The sequence below is a fragment of the Protopterus annectens genome, chromosome 2.part0 (genome assembly GCF_019279795.1).
Source record: "Protopterus annectens isolate FY-2018-M chromosome 2.part0, PAN1.0, whole genome shotgun sequence".
Lineage (NCBI taxonomy): Eukaryota > Metazoa > Chordata > Ceratodontiformes > Protopteridae > Protopterus > Protopterus annectens.
This window is the reverse complement of record NC_056728.1, coordinates 1605863189-1605884694: the sequence shown is the minus strand read 5'-3', so window position 1 is coordinate 1605884694 and position 21506 is coordinate 1605863189. Positions and strand designations below refer to the sequence as shown.

At 38.2% G+C, this 21506-nt stretch overlaps 1 protein-coding gene across 2 annotated transcripts in view; it reads right to left on the bottom strand.

Annotated features, from left to right (window-relative positions):
- The window catches only part of LOC122793553 (cytosolic phospholipase A2 gamma-like), a 679208-nt gene that overhangs the window by 368741 nt on the left and 288961 nt on the right, over positions 1 to 21506 (bottom strand). For both annotated transcript variants that reach the window (XM_044061702.1, XM_044061703.1), the window contains one exon: positions 6878 to 7018. In XM_044061702.1, the coding sequence (XP_043917637.1) occupies positions 6878 to 7018 (141 nt within the window). The remainder of the gene's footprint in view (positions 1 to 6877; positions 7019 to 21506) is intronic.

Sequence of the window (21506 nt, the reverse complement as noted above, 5' to 3'; positions counted from 1 at the left end):
AGGTATGGAGGAACTCACTGACGAGCCTCAGTAAGAAACTAAGATCACTCATAAAATCCTCCAAAGCTAATTTTGAAAGAAAAATTGCCACAGATTCCAAAGACAACCACACGGCATTCCTTAGCTATGTCAAGAATCTCCATGGCAACACCCAGATCTGCATTAAACTACAACAGAATGGCACAAGATATACAGAGCCAACTGATATTGCCAACGTATTGGCAGATAGGTTCAGTGCAAACTTTACTTCCCCCTCACCCACCAAAGGGCCTATAACTATACCAGATGGTTGTAGAGCCCTGGCAATCACAAACACACAGGTAAAAACAACACTCTTTAAAGCCAAAAACACAGCATTCATGGGACCGGACAGCATCCCAGGATGCATCTTACACGAACTCCAAAATGAACTAGCCCCCCGCCCACCTAAAATCCATGTTCAACCACAGCCTCGCCACAGGCTATGTGGCCAAAGAATGGTGCACAGCAATGGTTATCCCACTCTATAAAGGAGGAACCACCATAGACCCCAGGAACTATAGACCTATTTGCCTGACAAGCCTGGTGTGCAAGGCCATGGAACGTATCATTATGGAACTCATAAACAAAGATATAGGTAACCTCCAAACTCTGGATGCTACTCAATTCGGATTTGTAAAAGGTAGGTTATGTCTCCTAAACCTGGTAGACTTCTTTGAAACAGTTACTAAGGCCATAGAAGAAGGCAAGGTAGTCCACACAGCCTACCTAGGCCTCGCTAAAGCCTTTGACACTATCCCTCAGTCTGGAATCATTGATAAACTCACCAACCTTAACATAAACCCTTACATCATGAGATGGGTGGCCAACTGGTTCACAGACAGAACCCACTCGGTAAGAGTTGCTGACTCCAGATCTGGCTCCAAACCAGTGACAAGTGGAGTAACCCAGGGTTCAGTCTTGGGACCCCTCCTGCTTGGTATATACTTCTCTGAAGTGCAAACAAACACCAAGGGTCTATGGCTACCCAAGTTCACAGATGACTGCAAACTGGGTGCCATTATCGATTCCCCTGCTGACATAGACATCCTGCAAAAGGGCCTCACCGAGACTGACACCTGGTGTCAAAAACATGGCCTCAAACTAAATGCCAAAAAGTGCATTTTTATCCCCTTTGGCAAAAACATGGTACCCATGAATTACCAAACAGGGGGAAGTTCACTTAACACAGAAAGTGAGATAAGAGACCTTGGGACCCAAGTGGATAGTAACTTCTCTTTTGATAACCACATTGCCACAGTGGGCAGAAAATCTTTCTACGTGGCCCACTTAATCACAAAAGAGTTTGCATTTAGAAATAAGGAAGTCATTGTTCCCCCCTACTCCTCACTTATCAGACCCCCTCATTGAATACAATGCCCAGTTTGGGATGTACCTCACGAGACACCTACAACAACTTGAGAGGCCCAAAAGTGCCTCACCAAGAGGATCACTGGCCTCAAACAATTGCCTTATGTCGACCGGCTCAAGAAACTCAAACTCTACTCGGTCGCATACCGCTTACTCTGAGGAGACCTCTGTCTGACATACAAAGCTATGTCAGACCTGGAATTGTTGGACATGCTCCACTTGAAGAAATCCCAATCTCCCCGAGCTACATGCTCTAGGGACCTAAACCTCACCAAAACAATAAATAGGCATGCTGGAGTGACAGACTCGTGTCTCAGAGACTTCCCATGCTCTGGAACAAAATTCCCACCCACGTCAAGCAGAGCTCGTCATTAGCACTATTCAACAGAAACCTTGATAAGTGGATGGGCGATAGGAAGTTCACCCCTGGGATTATGTCTGGGGCACTGCTTGACAGAGGGGCAGGAATTTAACAATACATGGGTGGCATAAGCCAATACACTGTTGGCTAGGCTTGCTTTGGCCCTCGGGTCAATAGCCTAGTACCTACCTATGAACCTATGCACTTATTTATAAGTTTCTAAAGCTCATAATCAGATTTCAATATAACCTTGTTACAGATGGGGACATCCATCCCAACCATGGCCTGTCTTCACCTGGTGACAATAGCGCCAACACCACCAACCCCATCAATAAACTAACCCTTAACAGTCCTGCAAACACTCTCCTTACCTTTCACTTAAACATTCAAAGTATAAATAATAAAATCCCCAACCTGCATGCCCTCTTAGCAGTTCATTCCCCAGACATAATGTGTCTTACACAAACCTGCCTTAAATCTACTACTGCCGATAATGAGGTATTACCCCTGGGCTACAACATACACCGATTAGACTGAACAGCTAAGAAGGGAGGTGGGATAGCAGTTCTTTACAAAAATACATTGTGTTAATAGAGATCCAGTTCAACTTCCCCCATTTAATAACGCAGAAATCCTCATTACCAAACTGCAAATTAACAATAATAAAAGTGTAAATATTGTCTGTGTCTACATTCCCCCAGGCAATAAAATAAGCACTCTGAAAGATATCCTCCAATGGTTATCCACTGCCTACCCCCAAGAAATCATTGTTCTTGGTGACTTTAACACCAACTGGTGCATCTGCTCAGCTGAATCCCCTGTCACCCATATAAATCTGTTTGCGTTCACACAAATAATAACCTCTCCCACTAGGATTAGTAAACCCACAAACAGGGAAAGTATCTTAGGTTGGGTACTTATCAATAGCCACCCCAAGCTTGTATACAGCTGGGACTGTACCCAATGACCTAAGTGATCATTCACTAACTTATATTATTAAGCATAAGGCAGAAAGCCATCACAAGACTACGTACAAAACAATCAGAAATAATAAAAACTTCAATCCTAATAACTTCCTAAACAAACTTCAATTGGTCAACTGGTCAGTCTTAAAAAATCTACCACTAGATGAAGCTGTAACTTTATTTAGCAATAAATTCCTGAGCATCCTTGACTCCCATGTTCCTGCACTTGCTATAAAGACTAAATCTAATACTGCTCCATGGCTCATAAAGGAAACTAAGATAAAAATCAAACTTAGAAATATAGCCTGGACCAAATGTTGAACAACTAAAGCTCCCCTCGTCCAAGTGAGATATCGCCAACTTAGAAATGATACAAAAAAACTCATTTTGCTAGACAAAAAAAGTACTATCAGAACCTCTAATTTAAACACCAAAACAATCCTCCAAATGTTTTGGGTAGGTATTAACCGACTTCTTCATCCAGAACAATCTGCTATCCCAACCCCATCAAACTATACCCATAAATTCCCAGAAACTGTTGCCACTGCCTTTAATAACTTTTTCACTGAAACTATTCAGTCCTTAGCTAACCATCTTACTCCCACCCACTCTAACTCTACCACTAACACACACACTTCTCATCCCCCCTTTAACTTCCAACCTGTCTCTCCCACTTTTATCCAATCCCTTATCAAAAAACTAAAACCAACCATCCTTTCTGCTGACTTCCTTCCTGCAGAGTACCTACAAAAAGCTGCCAACACCATAGCATTCCCCATCTCTATCCTAATCAGTAAAACACTAACTGATGGAACTATCCCCTCAATCTGGAAAATATCCCATGTTATTCCACTCCACAAAGGTGGAAGCTCAGCAGAACTGTCCAACTACAGACCTATTGCCATTCTCTCACCACTAGCCAAATTAATGGAGAAGTGTGTTTATAAGCAGCTTATGGACTATCTCATTCAGAACAGTCTGCTTGCCAACTCTCAGCATGGCTTTAGGCTACATCACAGCACCACCTCCATCCTTCTTTCTTTTACAAATACCATATTTCAAAATAGGAACAACAGAAGGCTATCTTCAGCCCTATTTCTAGACCTGTCGAAGGCCTTTGATATGGTCAGCCACAAATTACTCATCCATTCCTTGAAATCCATCTCCCTAGATAACCATGCTTTAATTGGTTCCTATCCTATCTGAATGGCAGACAACAGGCTGTATTATGGCAGGGCAAAGTGTTCACCCTGCTACCTCTCAGCCGCCTTGGTGTCCCTCAGGGCTCTGTTCTAGGTCCTCTACTCTTTTCTATCTTCATCAACAATCTTCATACTGCCATCCCTGATGCAACCTGAATTCGCTATGTAGATGATTGTACCCTGATCTGTATGGCCTCCTCCCCTTTAGACCCACAAACCTTAACACAAAACACATTTAACAGAGTTGAAAATTGGCTCTCTAATCACTGTCTGTTGTTAAATCCCAGCAAAACTAAACTACTTCTCTTTACCCCCACCAGTAGATTCACCCATTTTCCTTCTCCATAACATCCAACAATGGTTCCTCTATCTCTCCAGATGACCATACTAAGCTTTTAGGAGTAATAGTGCACAATAATCTCAAATTTGATCTGCATAGCAATAAAACTACAAAAACCATTAATAAGCAGCTTTGCTCATTATATAGAAGCAAACCTTTTCTAACTCCATTAGCTAGGACTGCAATCGCCCGCTCACACCTACTATCTACCCTTTTATATGCCTCCCCCATACTCTCTAATTTGAGCAATACTGAACTTAGTAAGCTCCCTTACTGTTACAACCATATTGACAAATTTGCCATAGACGCAACATATAGGACACATCACCGTCAGTACCTCAGTCTTCTTAGGTGGCTAGGACTGCCCAGCCTACTTCTGTTCAATCAGCTTATGGTAGCACACAAAAGTCTGTGCCACCCTGAAAATAATCCAACACTCAAAAATATCATAAAGCCATACAGTAATTGAAGGCAACTATGATCATCCAATAAACTGTTGGTCCAAACCCACAAAGCCATTAACTCAGCCAACGACTCCCTGTTTGCCAATGATCTTGGTAAGACTTGGAATTCACTTCCATCTAACCTTACCGTCAAACCTTTTTAAGTCTCTTCAAAAAAGGCTTCAAACAGTATTTTAAAGAGCACTGACTTTGCCCCTGTACTAACCCTAATTAATCACTACTTATTCAATGCCTTATTTAAATTAATATTATACTCATCTCTTGCTCATAATAGCTTGCTGCAACCTGTTGTTTTTGTATACTATTACACACTGTGCATATTGTGATTACCTACTAGAGGGCTTTGTAAATATGTTTGACTCATATCTGTTACATTCTATTTGTGTTATCTGGAGCTTTTCTCCCCAGGCCTCTGCTGAAAATGGACATATATCCAGTTGGACTATTCCAGTCAACAAATGTAAAATAAAATAAATAAATAAATAAATAATTCTTTAGTTAGTCAGAGACATTTAGTGAGAATAGTTCAGTATTGTTTTCTGCATCTGCGAGAAACTATCCAGTTGTATTTTTTTTTATATCTCTATGGTTGAAACTCTGTTGTTTATTGTATTCAGTATTCTGCTGTTTTCTATTGTATTATTTTTCATTAAATATTTTAATACCTTTCATTGTGGCTGGTCCTTTAGGGAATACTTTTTAACATCTTGAGAGTACTTATGCTTGTTTTAGTGATACTGTGGGCACTCCTAAAAGCTTTGCTGCTTTGTGTACACCCTACCATTTGTATTAGTATTACTTTTACACAGTATAATTAGGTACCCTTTGTAAGAGCCTTAGAGTAGCTGACTGGTGGCAGTGTGATTACCTCAGAGTCTAGGCAGAAAGGGGAACAGCTAGTAAATCTGTGCCAGTTTTTCCCAGGTGCGTATGTATGTGTAAAACTCAAATATCTAAGTGTGAGCATCAGCTGCTGTGAACAGGGACATAGAAGTTCAAAGTGGTCAGTGTGGAGTTTTGTGTGGGTCTGAAGAGAGAAAGTCCAGCCGCAGGTCTGGAGCATGCTCCCTGTGTGTTCTTAGGAGAAATTTTGCTTGGCGCAGGGATCTACATCTGAAAATACTGTGTGCATCCATCTTTGATCTTAGTGACCATCCCTCGCCAGAGGTGTCTATATTATAAGATTGAAGTCTAAAAACATTGAATGTTATAATATCGACCTCATTCAATCAAAACACCAGAAAACCGAACAGTCAGAATAGCAAATTTTTTCCCAGGGGAAAAATTAGCTGCTCCGACAAACATACACACAACTCAAGCACACCAAAATAAATAATCCACACACATGCACTTCACGAAACCTTACACTAAACCAGATATACACCACTAACTACCCACTTACCTTAACCCAACCCTAAACCCAAGGTCCTTAACTATCGCACACTCACCTTACCCACTCCCTAACCCTAACTCACCTACCCCACCCTAACCGTCACGTCCACACAATCGCATATTTACCTAACCCGCGCACTAACCCTAACTCACTTAACCCACCCCAACCCTAAAGTCTGTCACTACCGCACATTCTCTTCACCCGCACCCTAACCCTAAAGTCCCTAACTACCGCACACTCACCTTACCCCAGTCCATTCGCTGACTTACCTTAACCTAGTCCGTAACCATCGCACCACACTTACCTGAACCCAATCCATAACCTCCGTTCACTCACTTCCCTAAACCCGGTCCGTAACCATCGAACCACAGTGCTGTAAATAGTGAAGCCATGGAACAGAACACCGAAATCTTACCCTAGGTAAAATTTCGATGTTCCGAGGCTTCACTATTGTCAGCTTTCACTCTAAAGGGTTTAAGATTATAACATTCAAAGTTTTTGAACTTCGATGTTATAATATAGACCCCACCAGAGTCAGTGGTGAGAATTGAGTCTCCTCAATTGTTGGCCCTGAGTAAAGACCCATTGCAGGCAAAATGCATTATCTTCATAAATAAGTTTATGAAATGTTATGGTGTATCCATCTCTCATAATTTCATTTGAATAGGATCACTAATAGTTGTGGATAACATTCAGAATTCCTGACAGCAAAAAAAAAAAAAAAAAAAAAAAAAAAAGAGGAATTAATTATTAATTTTATTACCTTGTAGATAGCATACATCAGGCTCATCAAACTTTTTAATGACACGGCCATTATCAAACTGACAACCTGAAATATCTGTGTCGATAAAGGCATTGTATGCTGTAAACCCAACATGATCTGGAGTAACTTCAAACCAGTAATCTGTAGATTGAAAATGCAAGAACATAAACCACAATGATAATTTTATATGAATTCCTTCACCAATATGAGCAAAATAATATATATATTTATTACTGGCGAAAAAAATATATTCATTTGTATCAGTTCCCAAATATCTTATTAATTAAATGCATGCTACTTTCAGAAGAGAGTTGGTGGAACAGCTTTAAAAACATAAAATTATCACTTTTTATTAGTAAAAAAACAAACTTTTATTATACCATTTACTTATTTTGTGTTTAAATCAATTCTTATCATATCAGTCTTAATACTATGTGCATCCACAGAAAAAATACAGCTCCGTATTTCATATGAAGATACGTACTAATAATAACATTTTACTAGCAGATGAAGGAAGACTTGAACCTTCTTTGTAAAGCTTATATGTTGTTTTCTATTTAAAATTCTGTTAATATATGTTTGTGTGTGTGTGTGTGTGAGTGTGTGTGTGTGTGTGTGTGTGTGTGTGTGTGTGTGTGTGTGTGTGTGTGTGTGCGCGTGTGTTTGTGTGTGTTTGTGTGTATGTGTGTATCTATATCTATATATATCTATGTTTACCAAATTAACGTATGACTGAAACTGAAAAGAATGAGATGATAACATCAAAACTGCAGAACAATGAACATTCAAAAAAGTTAAACTTACAAGATTGAAATAAACTCATTCAATCCATTACAGGAGAATAGATATCAGTCCTTTTAAACTACAGCGTGATTTCTAGCAACTTCTGTAGCAAACACAGAGCACTTTCCAGATGATAACCTTTCCAATGAAATAATGAACATGGTGTTCTAATTAGCTTTACAACAACCATTTTCTATATTTTTGCAGGGTGGGGGGGGGGGGGCAAGCCCACCTGCACCCCCCCACAGCCTCTGCAAATTATATATACCAACTCCAAGATAGCACTGCAGTGGGGAAAAGGGTGAATTTCTTGTCCTCACTGTACCGCAATCTCCATTCAAAACCTATGAGGTTCCAAAAAAAAAATATGTGTAACATCAGCAGCTCATTTTTTGGTGTCTTGAGTTTCGGGTTTATGAACATTTGTTGTTGTGTCTTTTCAGTGTTGTTATTTCATCGGTCATATGTTAATTCGATAAACTGAAGTAGATCCTTGTTTATAAATATATGTATATATTTATATATATATATATATATATATATATATATATATATAAAATATATATAAATATATATATATATATATATATATATATATATATATATATATATATATATAAATATAAATATATATATATATATATATATATATATATATATATATATATATATATATATATATATAAATAAATATATATATATATATATATATATATATATATGGTTTCACTTCATATTGCCGAAATGCTGAAATATTGAATTTCAGCATTTCGACAGTATAAATCCAAACCATCACAACACCGACACTTCACAATCACGAAACCACAACATCGAACACACAGCATACAGCACACAACACACAAACCATAACACCCACGCCACAAAACAATTACATACAACAAAACACCACACACACACTTACATTACAGAAATGCAGGGGAGCCAACCCCCCTGCACCCGTCACACTCCCCTACTTATATATACTAACTTCAAGATCGCACAAACAGTAAAATAAAAAATTACACACAGCCAACACACACACTCATACCTTCACCTCCCTACGCTAACCTACTCGCACAAGTTACAAAAACACTCATGCATACTCACTCACCTTACACTGCAGACACCATCCCAGCCAAGAACTTGCCTAAGATAATGTAAATGCATAAGCCTGAATTCGACATAGTCCTATTCATGCTTATGCACTTTCATTATTTTGAAGTTTCGGCTACATGGACACAAATTGCTGAAATTTGATATTTCAGCAATTTGTGATTATGAAGTGAAACAATAAATATATATATATATATATATATATATATATATATATATATATATATATATATATATATATATACACATATGGGTCTGCTGTTTGTCAAAAACAAACTTTATCGACAAACAGTAGGTCGAACCCACTTAAGCGAAAGTGCACTACATCAGAAGTGCACTTCTGTGAAAGACAATTTGCTGAAGCACATTACATTGGGGATAAGGAAATATATCGTTTTCCCCACTGTAGCCTGATCTCGGAGTTAGTATATTTAAGTAGGAGGGTAGGGGGTGCAGGGGGGCTTCCCCCTCTGCAAAATAATGTTTACTGTCGTTTTTTATTTTTTTTCCGATTCGGCAAATTGGCTTTCACGAAAGTGCACTTTCGATGTAGTGCAATTTTGAAGAAGTGGAGTTTTACTTTTCTTTTTCGAGATTGTGAAACTTCGATAAAGAAAAGTAGAACCATATACACACACACACACACACACACATATATATATATATAGATATATAGATATATTTATATATATATATATATATATATATATATATATATATATATATATATATATACATACATACATATACATATCATGCCACTATATATTTTTTTAACAATAATGATAATCCATTTTATTTAAAATAATTTTATAATTTAAAATGCATATAGTATCTCTACATATAATTTATTTTATTATAATGATTGTTCATATATAATACCCTATATGGTACGAATAGATCCCATTTAGAATATCAGCTTTCCTTAACGTTAAATGTATATGGTCGAACCTGTATTACTGATACTACGGGACATTGAAGCATTTGTACTGAGATCACGGTAACGTGGGGATTAGAGAAATTGTCCTCTTTCCCACTGTACAGACTTCTCAGGGTTGCTATGTAATTAGCAAGGGGTGGGGGTTTAGGGGGTAGTTTTGTGTGTGTTTTAGTAGTTTTTGATGATCTATAATGTCGATCATATGGATTCGATCATATGCAGTTCGACATTATGTTAAGTCCATATTCTGAATGGGACTTGATATAAACAATGTAAATTGGAAGAGGAAAAAAAAAAGAGAGATTATCATATAAGATTGGAAAAAAGACAAAAAAAAAACAGTCCTGCACCAGAGAATAGAAGAGGATGATTTATGTTTCACTGTATGTGATAATTATTTAAAACCATATCAAACCCTGTGAAGAATTTTACAGGAAATTCCTACCATGCTTGCACGGAAAGGAAGGATTTGCTTTCCAGATTAACAAAATATAATATTTCTTTGTTGTATCTGATAATGCTATTTTTGTTTTATTTTGGCTGCATACAACATTTGAGTCTACATTATCCAGCAGCTCAATGGTTGGCTTATGCATAACCTTAGCATCCCATGTTAATTGCAAAAAATGTCCAGTCTTTTACCACCATTCTTGTATCTCTAAATATTGCCAGCAGCAATGAAAAAAATGCTGACATTTGACTACAAAATCAGTTACTATTATTAGAATCTAATAAATTACATAAAACAATTTTAAGTTAAAGAAATGTTTTATACTGTGATATGAGATATTTGACAATAAATAAATGTTTTACAACATGACATGAGAACTTTAAAGATAATGTCAAATACATGTAACCTTTTATAACAGAGTGTTACATAATCCAAAATGCTAAACCATTTACTCTGCATTAAACATTCATATCTAATAACATGTATACCACAGCCAGGACTATTTTCATATAAATAATACATTATAATGTAGGTACATATTACTGTTACCATAAAACTTTGCTATATTATTATATTCTTCTTTAATTATAGACTATAGCAACAAATTTGGATGCAAAGCTATGGAACGCATCATTGTGGACCTAATAAACAAGGATATAGGGACTCTCCAAACTCTGGATCCCATACAGTTTGGTTTTGTAAAGGGTACATCATGCCTGCTTAATCTGGTTGACTTCTTTGAGTCAGTCACCAGAGCAGTGGATAAAGGCAAGGTGGTTCATACAGCCTACTTTGATCTAGCCAAGGTCTTTGATATCATTCCCCACTCAGGAATCATAGAAAAACTCAGCAAGCTAGGCATCCACCCGTATATCACTAGGTGGGTTGCAAAATGGCTCACAGATAGAACCTACAGTGTGAAAGTAGCTGACTCCATCAGACTGCTGACCAGTCACGAGTGGAGTCCAACAGGTTTCGGTCCTGGGTCCTGTCCTATTTGGTATCTACTTCTCTGAAGTCCAGGCCAGCGTGAAGGACTCTGGCTGACAAAGTTCACAGATGATTGCAAGTTGGGAGCTATTATTAACTCCCCAAGTGATGTTGACATCCTACAGAAAGGCCTCACAGAGACCAATGACTGGTGTCAGAATCATGGCCTTAAGCTCATTGCCAAAAAATGTGTCGCCATCCCCTTTGAGAAAAACTTGGTTCACATGAATTACCACATCGATGGTAGTCCACTGAACATAGAAGGTGTTATAAGAGATCTGGGAACACAGGTTGACAGTAACCTCTCTTTTGACCACCACACTGCCACTGTGGTCAGAAAGCCCTTCTATGTGGCACATCTCATTACTAAGAGTTTTCCGGCCAGGAAGAAAGAGGCCATTGTCTCCCTCTGCTCTTCTCTCATTAGGCCAATCATCAAGTGCAATGCCCCATTTGGCATGTACCTCACTAGACACCTGCAACAACTGGAGAGGCCACAAAAGTACTTCACAAAGAGGATCCTAGGCCTTAAACACTTGTCCTATATGGACAGACTCAAAAAACTTCAACTATTCTCATTCTCATATCGCCTACTTAGAGGCGATCTCTGCATAACTTACAAAGCCATGTGTGATCCAGCTCTGTTAGAAATGCTACATCTAAAGAAATCCCAATCCCTCCACACCACATGCTCCAGAGACCTCTACCTCATTACCACAATCAGCAGAACATGCTGGAGGGACAGGTTCATAATCCAGAGACTGCCCATGCTATGGAATAGACTTACCATACATGTCAAACAGAGCACCTCACTGGCCCTCTTTAAGAGAAGTCTTGATGAGTGAATGGGAAATTGAAAATTCACCCCAGTGATCACCCCAGTGGCTCTACTTGACAGAAGCACTGGGAACTAAGTTTGGGTGGCACAATGCTAGGGTAATCCTATGGGCTAGGGTTGTATAGGCTCCAGGGCCATTAGCCTAGTATACACCTATGAACCTATGAACCACCTTTTTCTTCCTTGGTTAGAAGCTGATTTGCAGGAGTGGTAGTCCTCAACTTATAAATATGCAACAGAAGTAGGAAAAAACGATGCAGAAGTATGCGACAGTCCTGACTGTAACTTCTGTGTAATAATCCCAACTTTAACTTCTGTGCACATTTGCTAACTGGTTGTCATTAGGAATAACAATTACTTACATTCTTGCATTTCAAATGGAGGTTTTTTTTTTTTTTACTTTCACATTCATCTTAGAATTAAAGATGAATAGTTGAATGTCTTTCAGTGCCTGGAATTTCAAAGCCATACTGTTGCTTTTACTCCTTCTAAATGCCAGAAGTGGTTATACAAGGAACATCCTTTCCAAAATAATTTTCCACTTTTTTCACTCGTAAAGTCATATCTCAGAAGGGGATGCCATATGTTGTACAAGAACTATGTATAAGAGTAAAAAAAAAAAAATCTTAATAACACTGATGGATCCCAACACACCAATGCATTTCCAATCCAAAATCTTACATTTTATTGTGTCTTGTTAATGTTGGCATTAAAGTTAATTGAGATATCTCACTAAACTGAGCAGCAATTAGCATTCCAAGATACTGGAATTGTGAACTATTGCTGTTAACTGTCCAGAGGGATCAGACTCCTCTTCATAAAAATGACAAATAGTCAGAGGTTTTGTAATTAACTTTTAGTCCAGTGGTGTTTGATATAATTGAAAAAAGATGATCAGCATGTACTGCTTTCAAGAAAGGTCTCAGCGAAGCCAGAGAAAACCTAAAAAGGGGTGTTAAAAAGGCCAAGAGAGAATCTGGAAATAAATTACAAAGTCATTTTGCAGACATGAGGGACACCAGGAGTCTCTGGCAAGGGATACAATAGATTACTGACTATAAAACCAGGCCAGCTCAATGTAAAGACAACATTGAATTTCTGGGCAAGTTGAACTTCTTTAGCAGATTTGAAGAGAAGAATAACATGGCTGCTACAAGGCTACCTATTGACTAGGAAGAGAGGTTGCTCAGCCTTACCTCCAATGAAGTGAGCTCTCAGGTTAAGAAGATGAACCCCCAGGAAGGCTAACGGTCCTGATAAAATACTGGGCAAAGTACTTAAACATTATGCAGACCAACTATGCTCCATTCTAACTGATATTTTCAACACCTTCCTTGTTCTTGGTAAAATTACCTCTTGCTTCAAGGTGACGAATATTGTTCCCCTCCCCCAAAAAAGCTAATCATGCCTGCCTAAATGAATACAGAGCAGTTGCTCTAACTTCAAATGTCATGAAAAGCTTTGTGAGGCTAGTTAAAAGGCATCTGTCAGCAAACCTTCCACCCACCTTCAACCCTCTACAGTTTGCTTATCAAGATAACAGATCCACTGCAGATGCTATTTCTATGGCACTCCACTTGTCACTCGATCATCTGGAGGAAGAAACAACTATGTCAGGCTGTTGTTTATTGACTTCAGCTTGGCATTCAGTACAGTGGTTCCAATGCAGCTTTTTGACAAGCTTGTACATCTTGGAGTTAGCAAGCTCATGTGCAACTGGATCCTTAACTTCTTGACGAACAGACCACAGAAAACGTGCAGGAAACAACACCTCAGGATGCATATTACACAACACCAGTGTTCCTCAGGATTGTGCTAAACCCTCTGTTGTTCACAATCCTCACCCATGACTGTTCTGCAAAATACAACACCAATCACATCATTAAGTTTGCAGATGATACTACAGTTGTGGGGCTCATCAAAGGGGAAGATGAAACAGCTTACAGAGACAAGGTCTACTCATTGATTGACTGGTGTGCTAAGAACAACCTTGACCTGAATGTCAGTAAAATAAAAGAGATCATTATAGACTTCAGGAAAAGGGCAACAACACACTCACCACTCATGATAAATGGTGAAGAGGTGGAAAGGTCAAATCTACAAAGTTTTTGAGGGTGCACATTTTGGAGGATCTCTCTTGGACTGTGAACAGTTGGTCAGAAAAGCACACCAATGTCTCCACTTTCTCAGAAGGCTCAGAAAATTAAAGCCCCCACCTACTGTTCCCACCACATTCTACAGAGGAGCAGTTGAGAACATTCTCACTATTAGCTTCACAGTTTGGTTTAGGAACCATAACTGTAGTATCATCTGCAACTTAATGACATGATTGACTAATGAAGTTCGCAGACAAGTGAAAACTAGGATCCATAATAGAATCGCCTAATGATGTGGACATTCTACAAAGGGGCCTCACTGAGACTGATGCTTGGTGTCAAAGTGATAGCCTCAAGCTCCATGTCAAGAAGTGCACTGTCATCCCCTTTGGGAAAAACACTGTACCCATGAACTACCACATAGGCGGTAGTCTACTAAACATCAAAAGTGTGATGAGACCTTGGGACACAGGTGGACAGTAGCCTCTCCTTTGATAATCACATCACCACAGTAGTCAGGAAATCCTTCTACATGGCACGCCTCATCTGAAAGGGGTTCACCTCCAGAAAAAAAGAGGTCATTGTTCCTCTCTACTCATCCATCATCAGACCCATTACGGAGTACAATGCCCCATTTGGCATGTACTTTGCAAGACACCTACAGCAACAAGAAAGGCCACAGAAATACCTCACTAAGAGGATTACCAGCTGCAAACATATGCCATACGCAGACCATCTTAAAAAACTCCAGCTCTACTCCATCGTATATCGCCTACTCAGGGGTGACCTCTGCCTAACATACAAAGCCATGTCAAACCCAGATCTGTTGGACATGCTACACTTAAAGAAATCCCAATTGCTCCACATGCTCCAGAGATCTAAACCTTGTCACCACAATAAACAGAACATGCTAGAGGGATAGATTCCTGTCCGAGAGACTCTCCATGCTCTGGAACAAACTACCCATTCATGTCAAACAAAGCTTCTCACTGGGCCTCTTTAAGAGAAATCTTGACAGTTGGATGGGAAATAGGAAATTCACACCGGGGATCACTTCTGTGGCTCTGCTCAACAGGGACACAGGAAAATAAATTCTTGGGTGGCAAAAGCCAGGGAACTTTTCTGGCTAGGCTTATATAGGCCCTAGGGCCGATAGCCTAGTACCTACCTATGAACCTATGAATAGTACAATAGCAGAAAGAAAGAAGCTGCACAGAGTGGTGCGAGTTGCCGAAGAAATCATGGGCACCAACTTACCATCAATCCAGGATATCTTTGCAGCAAAAAACATTAATTAAATGTACATCCAAAATAATCTGTGACTCCTCTCACCCTGCACATGGGTGGTTTATACAACTGTCTTTGGGCAAGAGATATCGGAGTATCCACTGCAGTTCCTCCAGATACTTAAACACCTTCGACCCAACAGTGTTTAGATTTATAAACTCTGATACCAGCCACCGATTATTTAGTCAGTAATCATTCAGAATGCAAAGCTCAGCTGAAAAGTGTGCAATATCTTTTTTGTTTGCTTGTTTTTGTTTTGTTTTTTTTTGATGTAGCATTATATTTTCTTATTCATGTGCAATTCTCTGCTGTTTGTCTGATGCAGATGAACAAAGGATGACAATCTTAACGTGTGCAATCCTACTTTATCATGCTGCTAAGTACAGTATTCTTCTTATAACTGTCTGGGGAGCTTGGGTGTTTTTGCTGTTATTGGTTTATTTATCCTTCTGTGGGTCTTTCTGGGGGTGGCTTGTGTGTTTTTGCTGTTTTTGGTTTATTTATCCTTCTGTGGGTCTTGCATTGAATATCTTTTTTAAATTGAAATGTCATACTGTTGTTCTTGTTATCCTTGCTTCATTTGTACTCTCTGATGAGTTGATACTTGGAATTTCATTTAGGCTGCACTTATGTAGTCCTAAATGACAATAAAGTTTACTTTGACTTTTGACTAATCGGGCATTACCACACTGATATCATCAGTGTATAACTTAGGTATAAGTATTACACTGTACATTTTGTATCATGTCCTCATTCCTCTACCCACTACAGACTATTCACACTCAGAGCATGCACACTTCACACAAAAGACTTAAGAAAGGCCCATGCCAAGACAACCTAAACCTCTCCTTTATATACACTGATGAAGTATGCCCCAGGGCAACATCTCTACTTTTTTCTTCATTACGAGAACATCTCAAAACTTCAGCAAGCACTAGTAATATCTTATAGTATGGACAATGCCTCATCAGGTTTGGAAAAGAAAAACAAAAGACTGATAATGAACAAACAACCTTGTATTGCATCTCTTACCTCACTTCTGTCTCTGTTTGCTTGAGCAATTGGTTTAATGGCCAAACCAAACACCTGCAAATATTTGGGCAGCTCTGTCTCTTTATTCTACTTGTTTGTACTCGCTTAATATTTGATCAGGGGTTTCATTCCCCTTGATAGAGGCATGCCAGCTAATTGATTAATCATTCTGGGAACTAATACTTCCTCATTACTATAAAACGGCAAGTCCATTTTAGTTTATTCAATGTTTTGTCAGCATGTATGATAATCACTCTTAATATCAAGTGCCAACACATCAAGAAAAAAAAATCCAGGAGAAGGACAAATCTCGAACATCACTCTTTTCTTTCAAACTTCAGTTTTGCAGAAGGGCAATTCCCCTCCCCTTCAAATTTGTATATTACCAACTTCGAGTTTTCACACCTCGGAGAAAAAGGAATATTCAGAGAAATGGCAGTCTTGGACTTGGTGCATGGAAGTCAGTTTTTTTCTGCCATTGAGTCTCCATATTATGAGACTCCCTCATGTGGGTTTCGGCCATTCAAATGGTTACCTTAGATGTGGACCTACTTTATTATTCAAGCATTCTTGATTATGTCCTTCTGACTGCATTATACATGCTTAGAAAATGGGCGACCTGTACATTGCCACTCTGACTGGAGAACAAATGTTTTCCAGCAGGGTTTTAATCTACAGGTAATGCCCACTGAAAAACAAGTCCATCATTTTACGGCAGCATATCAAGCTGCTGTGGAGCTTGGACTGAAAAAAATTAATGGCTGCCATTATTTTACACTTACTAAGCAGAGCTTTTGCTGTTTAGCGAGTGTAAAATAAAAAAGAGTAAATTAAAAAGCATATGCTTGTGTGTGTGTGTGTGTGTGTGTGTGTGTGTGTGTGTGTGTGTGTGTGTGTGTGAGAGACGGAGAAAGAAAGAGAGAAAGTGAAGAATGAGAGTGATCGGGTGATCCCTGGCAGCAGCAGTGTCACTTAAGAGGTTTGCGTGCCTCTCATACCTCTCAGTCTCTCAGCAAAAGAAATCTGGACAGAGCCACAAACAACGGGGAAACAAAAGACTAAATATAGGGATGGATTTTAAATATTGCTCGTATAAACTTAAAAAGTTGCAAAAATAACAGTGGTTCCATTAGCATGTATTTTCTGAAGGGTAATAAGTCTGAAACTCAAATGTCTGTCATTACTTAATGAATTTGATCCCCAACAATTTCACAGAATACTACACATTTCATGAGTAATAGACAAACCATATGAGCCAAAAATCTGGATATTCTACAAAAATCTGTACAGTTGAGAGGTATGCTCTCAACTCTTAGTTCAAAATAACTGGATACGCCTAAAATAAACGGGGAGGGGCAAAGGTTCAAAATAGGAACACATTCTACTTTAATACTGGGATTTATATTAGCATGCATTTTCTGAAACAAAGGTGTGTTTGTGAGGAAGAGACAATGAGGGAGCTGGACTACTAGAAGAAGTAACAGTAAAGAAGGTTGCATATCTCAAGACTTTTCACCTGAAGAAATCTGGATAAAACCTAAAATAAAGGGGAAACTAAGGCTCAAAAGCAGAAAGGGATTTTAATTGTTGTTTTAAAATTACAAACTTACTTAAATAAAGGATTTCTGTTACTATGAATTTTCTGAAGAAAATAAAAGCCTGAAACTCAACCGTATGTCATTATTTAGTAACTTCAGTCTCCAATGACTGCCAACAAACTAAACATCTTAGGAGTAAGGGACCAAAAAATAAAGTAAATAAATGGATTTTTTTTTGGATGTAAAACGCTTCCTCCAACACCATTAACATATATTACAGCAAGTTTGAAACATTAAGTGAAGGAACTATTTTACATCAACAATATATAAATATATATATATATATATATATATATATATATATATATATATAGTAATAAAAATAAGTGAAATACAACAATTTTACAGACAGCCCATTGTCTAAGCAAAATAATGCCTTCCAGTGTGCGTGTTATTGTGGAAATAATACCCATCCGGGGGTATAGAGGTCCTCTGCCTACAGTGTCAGGCCTCAGAACACCCCTGGGTGGGTATTATTTCCACAATAACACACATCTTGTTGGATATTATTGATTTCATGTCTTTCTTTTGCAAAACTATATTGAGTCAGGTAGGAGACTTTAGGCAGTGTTCCCTGGAGCTACAGGGCCCATGCCTTCATTAGGATGTTACAGCATATGCTAGGTTGGGATAGCAGCCTAAGGGATGACATATCTAACCAGAGATTTTTTAAGATTTAAAGGCATATCAGCAACTTAATTTAAGGTATTTTAACATAATTAACTTAAAATGCAGAGGATTCCAAATCCACAGTGAAAACACATTAAGGTATATTAAATACAATCCTTATAGCTCAGTAGTTCCACACTGATTTCTGTGATACAGAAGAGATATAATGAATGGAAATTCATTTACATATGTAATCATTGCAGAGCACATCTACTTCTATTTAATTAACAATGACAAGATGGGCTGTTGTAGTTCTTGGTTTTCAATGAGCATACCTCTCAACTGTACCGAATTCCTCTGCATTTACCGGTTTTGGGTTCAAAATAATAGGGTGCCACGAATTCCCAACTGGCCACTTTAAATCTCGATTTCAGTGTGCAAACAAGGGGCTTCAACAATAAATTAAAAAAAAAAAAAACACTCCATGGTGGTGTTGTCTTCTCCTTTAAGGAGTTCCATGTGTGCTTCACATGCACACACACCAACATGGATGTAAATTCAGTCCGCACTAGAATCCCTTTGACTTACTATATAGAGTCTAGTAAATAATGACTGCTTTGTGACCCTTTCTTGAAAAGCCAGTGCAATTAATTTTAATGACTGGAGAAGGAGAGGTAATATGCCTATCGTAAGTATTATACACAGCATTTTTTTTCTTTTTATCGTCCGTAACCCAACTTTATGTTATAATGATGGCTATTGTTCTTTGAACATAACTGTTGTTGAAGCCAAGCATCCAAGCTACTTAAAAAAAACAAACAATAGAAACAAAAACAAAAAACAAAAGGCAGACTGAAGAGTTGGCACTACCACAGTATTTCGACCTGCAACTTAGTCATACCTACATGGGAGCTTTGATGCTTACAAAGAACATAACCCACTTGCCAGTAACCAAGACAGGGCATAACCATGTATTGTTCATATGCACAGTTAAAAAAAAAACACTGACCTAGAAATGCTGGTGACACAATTTGATGTGCTTTTCAGTACAGATTAGAAGAAACAGAACAAGCTTCTTTCACATTTGCCTCTCTAAAAAGTATTTAATACATAGAATTCCTATTTGTAATAAATCTCATCCTATTCCAGTTTGGGAATCCCCCTTATCAAAATATGGGTAAGACAAATGTAGAGAAAAAAGTATCGAGTTTTATCATGCCCCCGATTGGTAAGAAAAGTACAACAAAGTTATGCAGTAGGGGTCATAGAAGCACCTTCCTTGTTAAGCAGTACTAGCTTGTCTTCTCACACAGTACACTGGTCTCAGATCTCCAGTATAAGCACTGGACCAACCACTCATTCACATGCCACATGCCTCTTGGAATATTTTTAACGTAAAGGAAGTTGTTCTCTAGCTTTGCAAGACTAGACGGCCAACAAAATCAATATTGCAATTTCTTTTTTTTTTTTTTCTATCCATGCAGAAAATTCAACATATTCCATTTTCCTGTCTGGATTTTTCAGAATGAGCACATGAGCAAAGCAACCCCAAGGTAACTTTGCGTACATTCTTGAACCTATTGCAGACTGGTACAATTCATCACCTAACTGCAGCATGGTCCTGATCTGAAGTAAAAACTGGATGGTTCTTGTGGGTTTCTGCTGCTGGTAGAAACTGGACAGCCTCACTGCTAAGTCTGCAGGCTTACCCAGTGGGGCAAGAAGGATAACTCCTCAGTTTGTAAAGTAATATAAAGGACTGATGATTAAATATTTTTCATCCCTTTAACATTTCAACAGCAAAGTGCAGCTGTAATCTTAATAATGTTAAGGGAACCATCACTGCTTAACTCCACACAGCTATGGGAAGAAAGCAGCTCTAAACATCAGCAAGTTTAAGCTATTCAGCTATTCCCTAGAAGAGAAGAAATTATTCAAAGGACAAGCTAGCATGGATAATCACCATTGATACCATACCTCTGAACTGTCCCTGATTTTCAGGGATGCCCCTGATTTTGACTCAAATTTTAACTCCGTCCCTCTTAATCCCTCCTAAAACTAGTGACTTTTGGAAGAAAGGTGGTGAATTACACTTAATAAATAATGACAATAATTAAGAGTTTTAAATTTCTTTTACTTCAGAAAATTTGTATTAATTCATAAGTTCTGATTCTGTCAATGTTTCAAGTTAATAGCACTAATATTTTAAAAGTGTCCCTGATTTTTTCTTGACTTGTCCCTGATTCTGTTGAAATTTGTCCCCAATTGGTTGAGAGGTCTGATTGATACACATATCTTGAAATGTGGTGCAAAATATTTAATCATGTTTAAAGCTTGTTAGGATAGCTATATCAGATATTATATTGCTGTTAATCAGCTAACTGCTGGCTAGAACATTTTACACTTCCAATAGCCACTTAACTGACACTTTCTGCCCATTTCCACACATAAAAGATAGTGTTTCTAGTGAACAAGCTGACAACCTTTTTATACAAATCATTAGTCTGGCTCTACCCACATTTTAGTGCACGACTATCCTTCACAACTCTTGTGGCCTTGTTTTTTTTTTTTTTTTGTTTTTTGTTTTTTCTTTAAAATGTAACTGATCTGGAGGAACTTTGAACTTCTACCCCTCTCTACCCCAATAACCCAATTCATCACTTCGTTATATTCCGTACATTGTATTTTCAGTAACGTCAGATGCCTTGCTGGAAAAACACTTACATTGACCAGACATTAATTAATGTGCAATTTCAGATAGTACTACAGTACTCCAACAAAAACAATTATTCTTGGAAGGCAGCTGATGCCATCAACATATATTGCTGGATGGAGCAAAGATAATTATTATTATTTTATTAATTAATTTATTTATTAGACATTTTGTTAACC